This window comes from Colletotrichum siamense, assembly GCF_013390195.1.
Source record: "Colletotrichum siamense strain Cg363 chromosome Unknown KSG_Cg363_contig06, whole genome shotgun sequence".
Lineage (NCBI taxonomy): Eukaryota > Fungi > Ascomycota > Sordariomycetes > Glomerellales > Glomerellaceae > Colletotrichum > Colletotrichum siamense.
In genome coordinates, this window is record NW_023501019.1 from 1,942,082 (window position 1) to 1,961,319 (window position 19,238).

Sequence of the window (19,238 nt, forward strand, 5' to 3'; positions counted from 1 at the left end):
CAGATCGGCAGTAACGGAGTTGCGATGTTGAGAGTGGGGAAACGAGACGGGAGCGGTGAAATCGCGGCGCTAGCGGGGTTCCGAGTCTCGGTGAACTATGCCCGCTCGCGGCGGCGCGTGCGCCTGTGGTTGCGGTTGACAGGCCTGGGATGCGCTGATGGAGCTGATAGAAGCCCAGATGCTGAGGCTGGAGGTCGTGGCCCCCATTCTCCCACCCCCTGTCGCTCATTCGCTCATTCACCGGCGAGAGTCGGACTACGCTTACCTTATCGATAGCAACGAGGTACGTACTGCCGGTCTTGCCCTCCGGCTGGGTCGCCCGCTCGCTGAAGGCTCCCAAGCGGATCGGTGCCTGAGGCCACCATGTGCGACACTTTTCTCGGGGGTGATTCAGTGCGGCTAGCGCTACAACCACCTGTACCTCACCCGTGCATCCACCTCAATTCTTTCCTGCCTCTCCACCAGTACATTTTCCATCCACCACCACCCTTCACCCGCCAGGCTCTGGACAACCCACGCAACGTCACTTGTCCATATCCTTCTTCAATACCTCATCTGATACAGATCAATGGTACTTGCTGCCTGGGGGCCACATGTTAATGACTTGTAAGTTGCCTCTTCACCCACCATACTGGCCTTGCAACGGCCGGCCCAAATCCCCGTCGCGAACCATCATCTCAGCCTCGAGCTGGCGCGCTCGCATCTTGATATCCATATCGGCCATGACCTTAGTGGCCATTGGAATCGTTTTGGTTGATGAAGATGGCGCCCATGACTGATTCTGATGCCCTGGAGTCATGCCACGGCGCATCTATTACGTCTGATGGGCACAATGGCACCGCCATCAACTTTCAGCCTCGTCTCCATCGATCGCGTCTTTGCGATGCGACGAGGGTGCCTCCTCCATCAATATTGCGCTTTCCCCCGTTCTATGATGACATATCCTGTCGCCAGAGCTGGCTCATTATGCTATTTCTGCGCCCATGCCTCTCACCGTTATGGCACATGGCTAATGCCGTTCCATCTATAGCAGGCAGCCTCGACTTAGACCATCGTCATGTCTAGCCCCCTCGAACCCGGTCCCACAAACGGGTTCCGGTCGCCGCAGGGCGGTTCTCCCTCTCCAATAGTCGCCCGTGGTCACCAGAGCGATAGTGACCTCTCTGATGTGCACGATAATGCCGCAGTACCTGTTTCATCGTCGCCGTCGCCGGATCCCAACGACTCGACTGGATACATCAACGGAGCACCCGACTTTGCCGAGAGCGACAGCTCCGGTGATGATAATAATGCTTCTGATGACGCAGACTTTGACATGGATGATGACGCGGCATCCATTGTCCAGAGTGACGGAGCTGGCGATGCTCATTCAAGCTCCAACGACTCTCAACGTCCGTCAAAGCGCAAGGTCGCCGCAAGAGAAGACGAATACATCAAAGCAAATCCAGAGCTGTATGGCTTGAGAAGAAGCGTACGTTGATTCGCGATCCATGAGACGAGTCTCTCCACTAACCACTGCTTCAGTCTCGCCCAACACAGCAGCGCAAGATGGTGAGTGCCTCAATCTGCCCCGCCTCGATGGCTGTTCTTGACGATTTCACCATGTTAGGTCGATTCTTCCGACGACTCTGATGATGATTCCGACGTCGTTCCTACTAACCGAAGGACTATCAAGAGAAGACGTGTAGAAACCTCAAGACAATGTAAAACGCCCCTCCTCCTCATCGATGCCTTCCGCACCGTTAGACTGACTTCGGCATGACAGCTTCGAAAAGAGGTACTCCCGCGCGACAGCCGTCCGTCGACTCCGATTCCGATTCTGATAACTACGGCGGTGCACGCGCAAAAAGCCTGCAAAAGAAGGCACGGCGCCAGCGAGAAGCCCAGCCAAACGTGGTCTTCGCTGAGAAGCGTTGGTCCAGTAGGCGGGCCGCCCAAGTGCAGCAAGGAGCATACGAAGAGAGCGACGTTGACGATGAGGATGAAGACGCGTCCGAGCTCACACCCAATTACTATGCTGCAGACGTCGTTGACGATTCTCCCTACATCGACAAGGTCCTGAAGCATAAGCTAAAAGACGACCTCGACCTCTCATGGAGTTCCGGCAAAGACGACTTCGAATACTACATTAAGTGGCAAGGGAAATCGCATATGCACGACACTTGGGAGACCACAGACACACTTCGCGGTCTGCGAGGCTACCGCAGGATCGAAAATTACTACAGAGCCGTCGTAGAACACGAACTTTACATCCGATTCGGTGATGACATCGCACCCGAAAATAAGGAACAATTCTTCTTGGAGCGCGAGCGAAAAGAAGAGGCGTTGGAGGATTTTACCAAAGTAGACAGAGTTGTCGCAGTGCGAGACGGCGATGACGGCGACGAATATCTCGTCAAGTGGAAGGGTTGCTACTACGACGAGTGTACGTGGGAAGCCGCATCTGCTATCAACGCAGAGTTCCAAGACAAGATCGACCAGTATCTGGACCGATCCTCGCGCTCATGGGTATCGGACCGGAAAGAGTCGAATCCGGATACGCGAACAAGAATGACGAAGCTGGAAGCGCAGCCTGATTACATCAAAGGCGGCGAGCTGCGCTCTTTTCAACTGAGGGGCTTGAATTTCCTCTGCCTCAACTGGACCCGCGCCAACAACGTCATCCTCGCCGATGAAATGGGTCTTGGAAAGACCGTTCAAAGTGTCTCTTTCCTCAGCTGGCTCCGCAATGAACGGGAGCAAGAGGGCCCCTTCCTGATTGTTGCTCCCCTCAGTGTCATTCCAGCATGGGGAGATACCTTCGACAATTGGTCTCCAGACATGAACTATGTCGTGTATCTCGGAAACGAGACTGCTCGCAATACCATTCGTGAAAACGAACTCATCGTCAACGGCAACCCTAAAAAGCCCAAGTTCAACGCTCTGATTACCTCCTACGAGATGATTCTCCAAGACTGGCAATTCCTCTCGACAATCAAATGGCAGGCCCTCCTCGTCGATGAAGCTCACCGTCTGAAGAATAAGGAATCGCAGTTGTATCAAAGACTTGTGAGCTTCGGAATTCCTTGCAAAATCTTGATCACCGGCACACCCATTCAAAACAATCTTGCTGAACTTTCGGCACTCATGGACTTCTTGAACCCTGGCAAAGTCATCATTGACGAGGAGCTCGAGAGCTTGGCAGGAAATGACGCACAGGAGAAGCTGCAAGACTTGCATAAATCCATCGCTCCTTACATCCTCCGCCGTACCAAAGAGACTGTCGAATCAGACTTGCCGCCGAAGACTGAAAAGATTATTCGCGTTGAGCTTTCCGATGTCCAGCTGGAGTACTACAAGAACATCTTGACCAGAAACTATGCTGCTCTCTCCGACGCGACCGGCCAGAAGAACTCGTTATTGAATATCATGATGGAGTTGAAAAAAGTCAGCAACCATCCGTACATGTTTGCCGGTGCCGAAGACAGAGTGCTGGCCGGCAGTACCCGTCGTGAAGACCAGATCAAGGGTTTGATTGCCAGCAGTGGAAAGATGATGCTTCTCGACCAGCTGTTGACAAAGCTCAGGAAGGACGGCCACCGAGTCCTGATCTTCAGTCAGATGGTTAAAATGCTGGATATCCTGAGCGACTACATGGTCTTGAGAGGGTATAAATTTCAGCGTCTTGATGGAACCATTGCCGCAGGCCCCAGGCGCCTGGCGATCAATCACTTCAATGCCGAGGACAGCGAGGATTTCTGCTTCCTCTTATCTACCAGAGCTGGTGGTCTCGGTATCAACCTGATGACTGCAGACACCGTCGTCATCTTCGACTCTGACTGGAACCCGCAAGCTGATCTGCAAGCGATGGGCCGTGCTCACCGAATTGGCCAAAAGAAACCAGTCAGCATCTACCGCCTTGTGTCAAAAGAAACTGTCGAGGAAGAAGTCCTTGAGCGAGCCCGCAACAAGCTACTTCTTGAATATCTCACTATTCAGGCTGGCGTCACCGATGATGGAAAAGCTTTCCGCGACGAGATGAACAAGAAAGGCATTAGGGTCGACGGCCCCAATTCTGCGGAAGATATTCAATGGATCCTCAAGATGCGCTCTCAGAAGATGTTCGAGCAGACCGGAAACCAGGAACGACTTGAACAGCTGGACATTGACTCCATCTTGGAGAACGCTGAAGTCACTAAGACCAAGGTTGACGACAAGATGAACCTGAGCAGCGGTGGCATCGACTGGGACAATTTCATGCAGTACACTGACGTAAAGGTGGACGATCTCACACTGGACTGGGACCAGATTATTCCTGCAGAGGAACTTGCCGTCATCAAAGCCGAGGAGGACCATCGGAAGAATGAGGAGTATCTCGCAAAGGTCGCTGCTGAGAGTGCACCACGGAGGGCTACGATCAAAAACCGGCATGGAGGCGAGACGGACCGTTCGGACCGCCTCGCAAAGAAGCGCCAGAGAGAAGAACAACAACGGCAGGAGGCCGAAGAGCAACGTGCTTTACTGTCAGACCCGAAGCGGCCACTCAATGAAAAGGAAACCCGCAATCTTCTCAAGGCCTTCTTTCGGTACGGCTCAATGGAAGACCGCGGCGATGAGATCATTCAAGAAGCAAGACTTGGAGGACGTGACCGCGACTTCCTCAAATCCATTCTGGATGACTTCACCAAGAGATGTGGCGACGCACTCGACGAGAACAGCGCACGCCTAATGGATGACGAAAGGAAGCTCGGGAAGTCCCTGACCAAGAAGGACAAAAAGGCAGTTTTGGTGGACTTCGGCGAAGTTCGCAAGATGAACGCCGAAACCGCAATAGAGCGGCCGCAGCAACTTCGACTTCTTCGTCAAATCTTGCAGAAGAATGATGACTTTAAGACTTTTCGCCTCGCCGACGCGACTAAGGCTGCCCATTACACTTGCGAGTGGGGCGCACGAGAGGATGGCATGCTGCTTGTTGGCATTGACCGGTATGGTTTTGGCGCGTGGACGCAGATCCGAGACGACCCTCAGCTGGACATGGGGGACAAGTTCTTCCTCGAAGAACACCGTATTGAGAAGAAGGAAGAGCGGAACAAGGCCTCCGACAAGGGCGTCAGCTCCCCTGGTGCTGTTCATCTGGTGCGCCGTTCGGAGTACCTGCTCTCTGTGCTCCAGGCCAAGCACTCTACAGACCCACTGGCCCACCGAACTGTCGAAAATCACCATCGCAATAACAAGCGATTGACAAACGGGCACCGGCGCAGTGACGTGGGTAGCGCCGCCGCGTCCCCTGCACCACCGGCTTTAAAGAAGAGCAGCTCTTACAGGGATCGAGAACGCAGCCACGGCGAGCACCATCGCAGCCGCAGCAATGCCGAAGAGCGAGGAACGCCGCGACCTGATTCAAAGCGGAAGCACTCCGGGCATGACGAAGGCCGCATTCCCAAGCATCGGAGAATGGACGAGACTCGCCGTACTAAGAATAATGGCGATGAGCAACAATCTCCGAGGGCTGATCAGCGCAGACACCGTGATGATGGTGAACGCAGCCAAAAGATTCGCCGACCTGACGACAACCGGCATGGCGATGACCGCCGCCGTTCGAGCAACACCCCAAGAACTAATCAGCCCGACAGCGATCGCCGTAACCAGGCCCTGCGTCGGTTGGACCAGCTGCGCAGGATGGGAGACAACAAGGAGGAGCGGGAGACGGATGCAGATGCCATGCTATGGTATCTGCTTAAGCCAGTTCGAGCAAACTTTGAGGCTATCCTGTGTACGACAAAGGAAAGAGTCAAGTCTAGCAAGGAGCGGGCCAAGATTTTCGGCGAAGAGTTGATTGTCATTGGCAATTTTTTGGATCGCGAATTCGTCAAGGAACGCGATGACTCGCTGAAGAACCGCTTCTGGTATGAGACATCGACACGATGCTTTTCAAGTCACTACATACTAACAGAATCATAGGGAATTCTTGGCGAATCTTTGGCCTGTCGACAGCACTAGCAATGAGGTGACAGGCGACCGATTGAGCGCCATGTATAGAGTCCTGCGGGACAGAGAAGCGAAGAAGCAAAACGGAGACAAGCCAGTTGCCGTGGCGGCGAATGGCACGGCTGCCGCCTCCTAGGTGCAAGATCTCGCATGATAAAACAACACAGAAAAGCGGATGGCATTTTCCTTCTGCAGAGTTTCGATCAAGTCATGATTCGTGTTTATTTCAGCATTGGCCCGGCGTTTCGGTACTTAGGGAGGAAGGCATCTTTGTCGAGGCGAGGGAATGATAAACTACAACATACCCGGACTTGCATGGTACAGGACGACCCGTTTTGGAGTTTTGCGAAAGCATCGTGTCTTTTCTCCTGCTCTTTGGTCTCATAGGGGGCAGACGAGAGAAAGGCACATCTACCGTGTGGACCAGGTGACAACGTTGATTCGCGGAAGAAGCATCAGAGGCGTCGAGGTCGCGGTCACATGACGTTGGCCTTGTCTCTGCTCGGTGAGCAGCCTTGTCAGCCGTGTTCGACTGGACGTGGGCTCGCGTGCCCACATGGCTCGGCTTCTTGTCGGTTGGGCCCAGAGCGGAACTCGCCGTGAGTCACGCTGGACCTGTCGAGCCCATGGAAAGAGCATATGTCCTCATCATTAGAGTATTTACAAGCAGCGAGGGGAGTCAGAGAGCACAAAAATAAGGGACCTGCATGTGTTTAGGTATCTTGACGGCCAAAAGAGCCCTGATTCGTGAACAAGATTGGGTGTGCGCGGACCCCTACGACGGGGTCGGCGGTGGAAAAGACGCCCCGCGATCGCGCAGAGCCCCCACGAAGAGATGGCGGAATACTCCGCCTTACAAATCTATTTAATACTTCTCGTTGAATCTGCATTGCGAATGTGAACGTGAGAAGATGGCCATGTTCGTCTGTCGTCGGATGAAGGAACAGAAGAACAACGCAATTGGGAGAGTCGCTGATGTTGTCAGGTATCACCTGAGGCCGACATCCGCAGAACGCGCAAAGAAAGACCTGTTGGCGTATGTAGCGTACCGCACGCCCCGGGCATATTCGACAACGAAGAGCCCTTGTTGCTGGGCAGTATCTCCATCTCCGTGCTGTGTGACCATTGGGAACCCAACAAAACCAGACTGCATATGAATTAACTCGGAAAAGCGCCCAAAGGCCAGGTGCATATCAAGTGATATATTAACGATATTGTCTCGCAGCCGGAGACACAACGCCTTCTATTCCGTTATTTTGGTCCATGCTCTCTGCGCCTCTTTGTACGTCGGTAGGGTTATGAGAGCCCGCCTGAGAAAGCCTCCGCCTGTCCTACCCAGATCATAATGGCTCGTACCTCAACTGCAGGGGCGCCTTTGTACAAGGAGTCGACGTTATGTACATAGCTAGAAAACGGCGTAATAATATTCCAGGCCAACTCCTCTCATAAAAATAACAGCATCCCAATGATCGTTGGTTGTGGCCCGAACGCTTCGGTACCAGCATGACGAATCCGTCCTCTATGCATAAAATGTAAACAAATATCAATATTGGCTGCACCTATAAGGTGGGCGTTGTTTTCGTCTTCAGTCCATCAGCTGCTCCATCCCCCTAGGAATAGACTGAGGCGAAATGGTCTCGGATTTACGTCGCTCATGCATGGGTGTTGCCGGCCGCATGTCGCTCTGCATACCTTCCAGCGTGCTGCTGGTGGCAGGCGATGACTTCGGACGCTCTGTCAAGGCGGGCCGTGTGATGTTCTCAAATGACTTTGATGACGGTGTCTTGTCATCGTGAGCAGATTCCGCGGCTGGCTTTTGAGGGTAGTAAATGTTCTTGGCCGGCTTCTGGGCTTCGGGTCGCAGAGGTGGCAGCAGAGAAGCAAGCTTGTCCTCTGCAAATTTGTAATGCTGATTGTCCAGTTTGCCGGCGAGTGTCTCTTGAGGCATATCGGCAAGTTCGCGATTCTTCTGAGTCTTGAAGGTCTGGCTGAGCGCATTCTTGGGCGGCTCGTTAGATTTCTTGCCGTTGGATTTGCGAGGTTTCTTGACCGTTGTCTTCTTGACCTTCTTGGCTGACACATCGGTGTCTGATGCGACTTGATGGCCACCGAACGAGAGCTTGCTCTGTTTTGATTTGGGTCCTTTCTTCCCAGTCTCGGCTGCCTTGATTCTAGGACTGGCTGTTGGAGTAGGAATACTCTGGATGGGGTCAACAAGCTTGCGCTTCTTGTTTTCGGTTGCAGATCCAGAGTCGGATTTGGTGGGCGACCCGGGGAGAGTTACCAGCAAGTTGTCTCTCAAAAGCCTAGCCCGACGTTGCTGCTCATCCTCCTCACTAAGATAAGGGCTATCCCCGCTCTGAGGCTCATCGAACCGTGGCAAGCTGACCCAATGAGCGACATCGTCGCACTTTCCTCGGACAACCAGGTCCCAGCAGTCCTTGAAATCGTTGTGTTGAGGTTCCGAGTCGGTGTTGATCCATGCGGTAAACCCATCCCTGCGGCTGCGGGTCACCTGACACAGCTCCTTGACGAGTCGTCTGACGCCAGGGATTTTCAGGCTAGTGCCGACAACAATCACGGCATCTGGACGCGACTTCAGGTCGACGCTGGAAACCTTTCCAATGGCCTCTTCATCAGGATTAAACTCGTTATAGAGTACCATTCTGGGTCGCAAGCGACCGATGCCGTGGCTCCTCCTCTGCTCATACTGAGTTCGGAGTGTGTCAATCATAACACACTCCTCGCATAGTGGGGCCTCGTGACCCACGAAAAGCTCTGTTTTCAAAGGCTTGATGTCGGCGCATTTGGAGCATACCATATGTTCAACGCTGCCGTGCAGTTGAATGGTCGTTGGCCAGGGTCCCTTCGTGTTGAGAGGAACAGCCGTCTTCAAAGGCTCCATGCTGGTATCGATGCAGTCGACATTCTGGCTGTAGAGTCGTAATAATCGCTTTTCGTGGGCAAGTGAGGCTAGTAGGTGATGGAAGGGCGTCGGCTCGGCGGCCTTGACCATGTTGGACAGATCGCAAATCATCTTGTGGAACTTTTCGGTGGAAGAGTCGTGTTTGTAGACAGACGCGTCGAAAAGATGCTTGCCGGACCCCTTCATTTTGTGATCGTTGGGCAAAGTTGCGAAAAGACCCTTCTTGGACCGGAAATCGGGGATGCCTGCGGACACGGAAATCCCAGCACCGGCGATGACGACAATCTTCTTCCTCTTCTTCAATGCGGAGACCAGGCGGGCCAATTTCTCGTCATTCTCGCTGCAGCTCTCCAAGTCAAGATGCTCGGTAGTGCGCTCTTTGGGAGGTGTGATCTTGCGACGCTTTCGGGGAGGCTGGCCTTCGTTGGCGTCGCTCGAGTTCACGTTAATAGAGTCGGAAGGGTCATCGAGCTTGATGGCGGGGACGGATTCATCGGCGGTCTCTAGCTTGACTGGTGACTGAGCACCCGAAGGCATGGAGGAGGTCGGGGAAGGGTAACGTTTTGACGCGTCGAGATCGGCTTCAGGGGATGACGGTATTGAGGGCGACTTTGAGAGAAGCGACAGGGGCGATGAAAGGGGCGAGTCGGAGGGAGATGAGGTGTTTTGATGCGCGTCGACACCCATATTTGAAGGGGAGGAAGGTGCGTCCATTTCGGTGTCGGTGTCGGTATCGGTGGTCGGAGACAAGGAATTGGAGGAGAGAAGACGGTTGATAAAAGCAAAGAAAGTCATGAGCAAGAATGTTCTATACCATGGCGATTGTAAAGGTGTATGCTGGTTGAATAGTCCTTTCTCCAACAAGGTAGGGTTGAAAGGGTTTTCGCTGTCCACGGGAGATGAGAAGTGTCGTTGAAGAAAGACAAGGTGTGGAGAGAGGATCCGGGCGAGGGTACCTTAACAAGTACCTGTCCGTACAACCTGTACGCAGACGTACATGGATGGGGCACGGAGGGAGAAGGGGGGGTGGAGGGGGGAGGAGGGAAGGAAGGGGCCTTTGGGACCTGGGCAGCGGCGGCGGGAATGAGAGCGGCTGATGACTTGGAACCTTGGGCAGGGCAGATAAAGTAGGGCAAGCAGCGCAGCGAGGTGCCGTCAATAACAACAATCTTGTTGGGTGCGATGGGTACTGAGTAAGGTGGCCGGCCAGTAAGCTAGGAAGAGCCGGAAAGAGAGAGAGAGAGAGACAGAGAGGGCAGAACAGAGGTGAGGGCAGTTACGGTGAGGCAGAGTGTGGAGGAAAAGGGGGGTGTTAGAGGGTCGAGCCCGACCATCAGAATGACTGTCAGATTCAGATCACACAAGCAATCAGAAAGGCAAAGGGAAAAGCAAAAGTCGAGAGGAACGAGGAACGAGGAACAAGAGCCGGCGACGGCGCCGTAGCAGATGGGGATGCGGGCGGGCAGGAGTACCCGTCCGGTGGCTAGTGCGCGTTGGCGGTTCTGGCTGGGTTCGGTGCCACGCTTCTTCTTGTTCGCGCACGCTCCCACTACAGTCTGCGGCACGTTAGCTACCTAAGGTAGGTGCCTTTTGTTTTGGTTCCGGCCTCCAGCGAGAGTGTCGCTTAATTTCCCATTGGTTCTCGCCTCTGATGTTGGAGGTGGGAAGAAAAAAAAACACTGAGGAAAAAAGATCTAACAGCGACTCCACCTTCCGGTCGTTGGTCCGTGGTACCGTTCTGCGTCAATCTGCAGAAGAGATACATCGCCATCTGCAAAACACCCTGCTTCTGTGCTAAGTCCCAACCGCCCTTCCCCTCTTGTTATTGAGCCGTTCCCCTCTTCCCTCAACTGCTATACCTACACTTACTTCGTTTTGTTCCTTGGGAATCATGCGACATCCGGCTGCTGACGAGCAACCCCGCCGCTTAGGTATTTCTAGCTGCTGGTCGAAAATGACTCGATCCCGTACTCGACCTTTCTCCTACATCTTCTCTCTCAACCAGCCATGTATGGGGCCGTCACAAGTGGCCTGTCGATCCAGCGGTGAGATGCAGCTGGCTACTCCAGTGCACAACAGCCCAGGTCTTACAAGTCCCTTTCAGCCTCCGTGTGTGTGGAAGGTGGCTATATGCGCGGACGTGATCTCTCAAGATTTTTCAACTCCATCAATTGGGCGCAAATGCCAGGGTAAACAATGCTCGCGTGCAAAGTCGCGCAGAACATAGTTGGCCAGCACTACGTCATCCGTTCATGGGCTGAGCATGAGATTTGCCAACATGCTTCAGTCTAGGCAGTGATGATTGAGTGTATGGTATGAAGACTCTTTCCATGTCTCTTGATGGCCCTGGGTAAGTTGGTAAGATATGACGGTGCCATGCACAGAGCACTCTCGTCCTTCAACCGTCATCACACAATGCAAGCGGCGGCCATGGTCGGCTGAAACGCGGCCGAGTCGCGGGCGCCACGAAAAGTGACAACACATTGTGAAGTACCGGTTCAGACTGCGGTGGTATTCGTAGGTACCTTTTAGTGTCTAAGTAGGTACTTTACCGCAGCCCACAGGGCCACAAGGCAGGCGAACCGGAGCCTGGAGGGAACTGTGAGTGGACGCCCGTTGCTCGGAAACATTGCTCGCCCCCGTGTCCACGTCTGTCCGTCTGCCCTTCCCTGTCACAATCGATTGGGGGCCCGGCCCTTTCCTGCAGGGATCATCGGACGGACGTCACGGGTCGCTGTTTCCCCACGGCGTTGAGATTGTGTGGACTGCCGCAATGCACATCACTCAGGGCGCACCGCACCTCAAATCTTACCTTAGAGAGTAGACTTCAGCCTCACTGTGGCTGACACATATGTGGCTCAACCAGACATGTGGCTGGCTGAGGTAAGCTTTCAATCCCGTGGGAAGCAAGACGCGTCTCCACTCTACCATCCTGAGAATTTGAGGCTGAGGTAAGGATCCGCTGGCGTACCTTCCACCCAGCAGCCAACCTGGAAGGTCCTCTGCACTGTAGAGGGTCCAGCGTGTGTTCATGTCAATCGTTACGCCCATTGGTTCCAACAAATCACTGATTGTCGACTCGACCTACCAACGTGCCAACCTACCTTACCCATCCAATTCGAAGCCACCTCACAAAACGACGACATCCAGCCTGCCTGTCCATACTTTCCGGGCAGCATTTTCGGTTCCAGTCTAACTGGTAGGGTAAACTTTCTATCACTCAACTGCTCCGGAAGATGACCTCCAGCCGGCTTGTAAAGTCGTCGCCCTGAACTCAACCCTACAGCCTTACTGAGACGAATCTTAGTGGTTGACGACGTTGGATTTTTGGATTGGATACGCACAAGCATTCGTAAACGTCAATATTGGGACTAAAGGCCCTCATGACTGAAGCAAAGATGCCTCTTATGCTGGACAATGCCATGAACGGTGGTCCCATGCAAGTTGATCAGCTCGACGTCGATGACCTGTTCGGCGACGGGGTCGGCGTCGGCGTCGGCGTAGGAGTTGGCGTTGGCGTTGGCCTGTCTCTCCAAACCGCCCGCCCCCCCTCCAAGCAGCTGCGCCAGAGGATAGATGAACTGCGAACTCGTGGCTGTTGCCAGTGAGCACCCTCTTATACACACTTTCGTAACAACTATGAGCCTTGTACTTACTGAAATACTAGGGGAGTAGCCTGGTCGAGATCTGGCGCCATCGCCTCCGTCTCTCCAGATGGCAGGTCGCTGGAAACCAGGTTTCTGCGTTCTCACCCCGACAATGGCGAATGGGGCCTCAGCGAGCCTACAAAGGTTGAACTCGTCAGCACGAATCCATCGAGCCCTATTGTTCATCTTGCTTGGGCATCGACCGCGAGCCCCGAGCTGGCTGTCATCGACGCAACAGGGCGGGTTTCAATACTGACCTACTCCATCAACCTAAACCGACCCTTTGCCACTCGGAAATGGGACCACGAGCCATGCGACGACCTTCACGCTGTCGTTGGTTGTTACTGGCTTGCCTTGGCCCCTCAAAGCAAGCAGGTTAGTAGTTCGAAGCATCATCTTTTCCCCCGCTAACGTCCTGCTCATGCTCAGTACTACGTGTGTCATGGACCAGCCGTCAAGGATGGAAATCAGTATCGATACGAGAGCTCTTTCGTCCATGCGTATGGCCCTTGGCACCCCAATCAGTCAAAAAGTGCTTTGCTGTGCGTCACAGCAAACGGTAATTTGAAGATGTTCTGGGCCCAGAACAACAACAAGATTGAAGAGACAACCTTGGAGCTCGAGAGCATCAACTCATCTGACGACTTGATCACACATGCTGCCCTTCACAGCGACAAGAGTGAGTAACTCGGCATCATAACCACCGCAGTCGTTAACGTTTTATGCAGGCTCATTGTGGGTGGTTCTGGCTACTGCATCCAAGCAACTGAAAGTTGTGAGGGTGGGCATACACTGGGGTCTACCGCAGTCACAATCAGACAACAAGCCACCCCCAGGGAGCCAGCCGCTGAACCCGACAATGCAAGAAAAGCACGTCGCCATCTCCAGCTGGTTGCCTGGCGGATCAAGTACGTCGCCGATTGACTCCGCCATGACACAGTTAACACACCTGGAGATCTTGCCATCGACTATGGATTTGACTGGCCAGGGATGGGCTCCTCTCGTCATTCTCGCTGTCCGCACTTACTTGCCAACCCCGAATACCCCGTACCAAGAAACACAGAGCATCATTGACAAATGGGAGGTCATCAACGACCAACCCCAAAGTCTGCATCCTGCCTTTGAGCAGCTGGGAAACCGGAGAAATAGCACGGGCTCGGCGCCCACAGTAAGCATAGAGCCATACACGAAAAGTGACTAATGCTAAATCCCGGCACAGCCCAAGCCCACATCTCGCCTCAAGAAATACGACCCCGTGGTAATTAACAAAGCAATCATCGGTGTCCATAGTCTACAATACGGCAGAGTCGTCTGTCTGGCGTTTAGTGACGGCTCTGTGGAGTACCGCGACCGCTTCACATTACAGGAAATCTACAACGAAATGAACCTGGAGCGCATCATGTCTCTCCACCAAGTCGGCTTCACTTTTCAGGATGATTCCCCTTGTGAGCCCAGACTCTTTTTCCTATTTGCAACCTCGGCTTACACAACCCTACAGGTCTACAAGCAGCCCTGTCCCCAACCAACTGTTCCCTGGTCAAGATACAGGACGACGGGAAAGTGAAATGGACAAGATTGCACTATCCATTGGGGGATATCGGAAACTCCAACCAAGAGGGTAATGATATCTAGCCATTGATATTGTCATTGTAGCCCTGACTGATGTATGACAGCCCAATACTCCGCAGTTCTGGCGGGCCTGACAGTAGCTGCGTCAACAGCGACTTTCAACAGTATCAACTACGACGATATCCTAGCCGTTGCAAGGCCATATGCAGAAAAGAAGCGTGCGTGGGCCTTTTCTCCTTTCTCCTGCCGAGCCATCTGACTTGAACAGGCTTCACCTTCGACTGGATGAACGAGATTGTTCGCATGCTCAAGATTCCCGTGGATTACTCTGAAGACACCCATCACGATAGTCTCGTCCGGAACAGCTCACTTCAAATGTGTCTGAGCATTCTCAATCACTTGGGATACAAGGGAATGTTCCAGCCACGCTCCTTTGGCAGCAAATTTGCGATGCTAGCTCTCAACGCGCGCAATGTCGTCATCCTCATCACAATCGCCAGTAACACACCGGTCAACATCCGCGAGAAGCTTAGCCCCTTGGACGAGCACGAAGTCGTCGATGCCCTCTCGGGATGCGCGAAGTGGTCTCTCGACCTGCTCTCGTGGCTCACTGATTCTCTTTTCGCCCTTCTGGACGATCCGCAGTTCCTCGCTCTCCTCACCCCGCAGCGTTTTTCAGAAATGAGCGCCTACCTACAGTCCCGCTCTGACGTTTCGCTCCATCTCCTCCTCTGCTCTTCTACACGTGGCTTCCTCTCTGCCGTTTGCCGCCGCATACTTCACCTCGAGATCCTCTCCAACAGAGCCATCGAGTTCTACGAGCGTCGAGCTGCGATTTCAAACGCCAACGACCCCAACGCCGCGACATCCAAGAACCTCCACACGGTCCTTTACAAGGCATACCAAAAGATGCAGCGCGTTACATCAAGTAGCCTCATAAAAGTACAAGAGTTCGACCGCCTCCTCACCGTGCTCAATAACGATATCCGCTCGGCCTATCAGACGTCTCTCGCGGCATTAGCGAACAAGAACCCCGCCGGCGCTCAGGGGAACCCAAAAGCCATCGAGCAACAGATCAAGGGCGCTCAGTTCCACTGCGAGCTCAACATGCTTCTAGCCTCCTCTCCACCCCCATCGTTCCTCCAAGTCCTTCTCAAGTTTTTCAACACAGACCTCAAGAACTACCGCGCACAGACCGACCCGTCCAAGCTCTTCTTTGCAGACTTTGACCTCCTCGAGATTGACGACGACCGCCGCTCTCTGTCAGCCAGGAAGGCGCGGGGCCAGTACATCGACGCATTCAAGCGCGTCGAGCTGGTCGGTCCGCCGGTCAGAGGCGCCAAGGAGCTCGAGGAGGCGAAGACGCCGCAGTGGAGGCGTTGTGTACGGTGCGCTGCTATTATGGAAGATGCCTCTGGCTCGAGACCCGGCTTCACGTTCGTCCTGGCGCAGCAGCGGAAGTGCTCCTGTGGTGGACACTGGGCATTGCTCCCGCGAGGGGCTTTGATTAGCTAAGTTGGAGGAAGGGTTGTCAATGTGGTTGGTTCTACCTGTTTGGCAGGCTCTCTGTCGGCAGGTGTCTGATCGCAGTCATTGGGAGCCGGAGTGTCTAAGAGATAATACAGTCAGCGAGGGGTAGCCTAGGTTTACTCAATGTACTAGATAGATTCTTTACTTGTCGGGCTCACGAGAGGTGATTTTCGTCGTGGCCGTCATACATCGTTCCATCTGTCTACGGAAGACACTGCGCCAGAGGACCGCTTGTCAATGCTGAACACAGCCGACCACGGGCAAATAATGCGAACATCACCGTGCAAGACTGACATGGCGACGATAAGCAACTTTTGGTAGCCTCGGTAGAGATGGAGCTGAGCAACAGAATGCATAACCCATTATTTCAAGCCGGACGCTTCACCCTTCCGCAATGATGGGGGTTTCTCCAATGCGGCCCAAATACATGTGCACAAATATATAGAAGAAGGTAAGGGTCTCCTACCCAAACTGATATAGTACAGTCGGTGGAGAGAATGATACATATCGTCTGGCATTATGGCTCAGCTCGATTAATGCTTGCATAGCTGCAATTTGACTTCGTTACTCGCCAGTCATACTTTTGGCAAACGGGTAGCCATAAAGGGGTAAAATGAACCATGTCACAAACCACAGTGCAGAGTAGAGAAGAAGCTTAGATTCAGGGCCGGATTGTTCTATCGTCTACGAAATCCTGCTAGCTCTCACCTGTAAGCACAATTACGCGGCTTTCTCCCGCGCTTCCGCGTGAAATGCGGTTGATGCAGGCGACATGGACGAGAACGTTTCAACAGAACCCCTTGTTAGTATTATCGTAAGCACCGAGATAACTTGCTCGCCGTCCGAGGTTGGCCACCAAGCTTCGTCGGCGGGACAAGGCTAGATTCGACACTGCTTGCGAAGCATTTGCTGGGGGGTTACAACGCGCGCGTTCGAGCTAGCTGCAAGGGCCAGACTGATGGAAGTCTGCAAGACTCCATCGGGCCTAGCCGACTCCGAGGTGCCGTTCAGCAGCGGCTCATCGAGCAGGCAAGGTAGCTGCCGAAGCCCAGATCCAACACTGCTGTCGATGATGGAGGTTTACCCATTTCCAACCATTTCCAAGACTTGCTCTGGGATTCAGGGGCGGCATGACTGGGGCCTACCCGCCTTCTGTTTGAGGAAGTATTCAAGACTTTGTGGCTCTCGTGTTCCAATCTAACGTTCTGGCCGTGCCCGCACAGTGGTGGCAGTGACGAACTGCATGTAAACCGATAATAGTAATACCATCTCGAGAAGCGGCTGGTTATTTGGCGTATCTTCAGGAATTCTCAAATTTTGGTGCTTGTAGATGCGGCCATCTAGCGCTTCTCTGAGTAACGCCATCTTCAGATTACAACCAGTTTATGAGGGACAGTCGTCGACAACCAGAGACGCATACACTTCGCGTGTCCCCGTAACTTATATCGTAGCTGACGAGATGGTCAAGGGCTGGCTCGCGAGGAAGCAGAGGGGTGTTGATATGGCCAAGCACCTGGGGAGGCGGAGTCGCGAGCATTTGCTGGCGCGGATCATAAGCCGCGGTGGAATGACGTGACGGCAGGCTCGGAGATGGTTCCTGGAGGTAGGATTTGGCCCCCTTAACTCTGGGGAGATAAACACCCTTGGAGATGACTGTATGACTAGAAAGTGAGAGAAATTCCATGATCTGACAAGGGGGCCGTTCGATCTCCCCTGCCGACAGATGATAGTGATGGCTCACGCCAGTCTTCTATCAAACCTTCTGCAGTGGCAGATCAAAGTTGGCCGTGGGGGATGGTCAAGCCCAACATGCGCACGGCCTCTGAGCTGACTGTGGCAGCACTTGCGAAGAGTAGTAGCCAATATTGCGCTATCCACAGCCCCCATACGTAGTACATATCGTATGCCAGGCACAGCGCAACGCTAGTTGGCTGGGTCAACAGGTGCCTACGACAACGAGGGCGAGGAACCACTCAAGATGCCTGTTCTGGAAAGAGAGTGGCCAGCACTGATGCCAGTAGGAGGAGAGCAGGACAAAAGCCCGGGAGGCTTGGTGCAGCCGACGGTCCTTGAGTCCGTGTGGGACAGGTGGTAGGGCGGGTTGATATCCCTGCAGGCCGAGATGAAGCACTGGTGATTTCGGTGAGATGGATAATCAAGACAGGGCGCTGTTGGCGCCGGAGCATTTCTGTTTCAAGCAAACCTACCTCTGGCGTAGCATTAGAGAGATTGAGACGCTGGCCGGCGGGCTGGTTCATGTACGGAGACTAATCCGCGTGGAAAAGTCGGTTGATGCCGAGTGAATATGTTTTTGGTTGTCCCACGGCATGAAGTCTGTCTCGTGCGCGGTTCAACGGCGAGAGAGCGCGCTGTTAAAGTCAAGTCCTGCGCGCCTTGATTGGGTGGGCAGGAGAGACAGACTGACGGACATTGTGACTCGCAGCAGCGCAGCAGAAGGAGGAGAGGAGAAAGACACTGGAGGAAGTGATGTTGAAAGCAGGGGCGGAGCATGGATGGGACGTGGATGGGCAGGGGTCCAGGAAAAGCAAAGAAGGTTCGAAGGTGAATGCCACTGGAAGCTGGCCGGCCCCCACTGTCACGCACCGGGGCACCTGCCGCGTTCTCATCGGAGCGGTATCGTCCAATCAGCCGCGGATGGCTTATCATGACAAAGTGCAGTTACTCGGGCACTTCGGCCGGTGCCCCTGCCTTCTTTTGTCGTAGGCTGCCTTCGGTCTCCCATCAGGTTGGTAGCGGCGGGAAGGTTGCCTTGTCATCCTTGTCCACTTCCCCAAACCGGCGTTATGGGCTCCATGTCCAGATGGGAAGCTGCAAAGCTAAGAGCTGGGGAGCTTTGCCTACTGCGTAGGTCCTTACACTACCTTGGGTGGTTATGGATATTGCTCTTCTGATTCTCTGCTTTGGTCTGCTCTGCTCAGTGCCATCTCGAATACGGCAGGCGGACGAGATGAACGGAGATGATGGAGGACTCAGACACTGGGCGAATCATGACAGTGATGAGATTGCTCAACTTCCGCCCGTTTCAGGCAGACACCAGACGACGGCCGACTTTTCCATATTTCGTCTCAAGAAACATGGTCATACACAACACGGTTCACTTTCCATGCATCTCCTAAAGCCTATTTTTCGTCTCCCGTCTGTCCCTGAATAGTGAATACCCATCCCGAACCGAAGCCCTACCCGAAATGTGTTTGTCTCTCGTGCCGATGCCGTCGCGCTCCTCACAGTTGCCGCCATGGCCAGACCAGCGAAACGGTGCCCTCGCAGTGTACTTGGCAAGGAAGTCCATCCGGCTGCAAACAGCGCTTCGCCCGCTGGTGCGTCGTCTCAGGGTTCTAGGAGATGTCGCTGTGCCTCCCCGGATCTGTCCAACTCTGCGCCCGTAGCGACTAAGGAGATGTTCTGGCCATTGTCGTCTTTATTCGGGACTGCAATGACCACATCATACACATGGCGTGTCGGCTACTCGGAGAACAGGAGAAACGGCACGTACAAATCGACAGCTGAGAATATGAGGCATCGACTGTAGGTAGCTTCTCTGACCGTTATCTATGCCGCGCTAGACACCCGGAACCCTT

General features: G+C 53.8%; 4 protein-coding genes across 4 annotated transcripts; 2 read left to right on the plus strand and 2 right to left on the minus strand.

The window, feature by feature from the left end:
- Positions 1–1,057: 1,057 nt before the first annotated feature.
- Positions 1,058–6,103, plus strand: hrp3 (Chromodomain helicase hrp3; the record flags this gene model as incomplete). Its single annotated transcript, XM_036641360.1, has 5 exons — positions 1,058–1,471; positions 1,525–1,551; positions 1,610–1,703; positions 1,766–5,885; positions 5,941–6,103. The coding sequence occupies 5 exons, from the start codon at positions 1,058–1,060 to the stop codon at positions 6,101–6,103; spliced, it is 4,818 nt and encodes a 1,605-aa protein (XP_036492715.1).
- Positions 6,104–7,552: 1,449 nt separating this feature from the next.
- CGCS363_v009512 (NAD-dependent protein deacetylase hst4) lies at positions 7,553–9,607 on the minus strand (the record flags this gene model as incomplete). Its single annotated transcript, XM_036641361.1, has 1 exon — positions 7,553–9,607. The coding sequence occupies one exon, from the start codon at positions 9,605–9,607 to the stop codon at positions 7,553–7,555; it is 2,055 nt and encodes a 684-aa protein (XP_036492714.1).
- Positions 9,608–12,291: 2,684 nt separating this feature from the next.
- sin4 (Mediator of RNA polymerase II transcription subunit 16) lies at positions 12,292–15,624 on the plus strand (the record flags this gene model as incomplete). The annotated part of the gene is made up of 8 exons (XM_036641362.1): positions 12,292–12,497; positions 12,561–12,915; positions 12,970–13,219; positions 13,269–13,708; positions 13,760–13,985; positions 14,039–14,158; positions 14,214–14,327; positions 14,378–15,624. 8 exons carry the CDS (start codon positions 12,292–12,294, stop codon positions 15,622–15,624), a joined length of 2,958 nt encoding a protein of 985 aa, XP_036492713.1.
- Positions 15,625–17,586: 1,962 nt separating this feature from the next.
- On the minus strand, positions 17,587–17,897 carry CGCS363_v009514 (uncharacterized protein; the record flags this gene model as incomplete). Its single annotated transcript, XM_036641363.1, has 2 exons — positions 17,587–17,769; positions 17,847–17,897. The coding sequence occupies 2 exons, from the start codon at positions 17,895–17,897 to the stop codon at positions 17,587–17,589; spliced, it is 234 nt and encodes a 77-aa protein (XP_036493091.1).
- Positions 17,898–19,238: the final 1,341 nt, after the last annotated feature.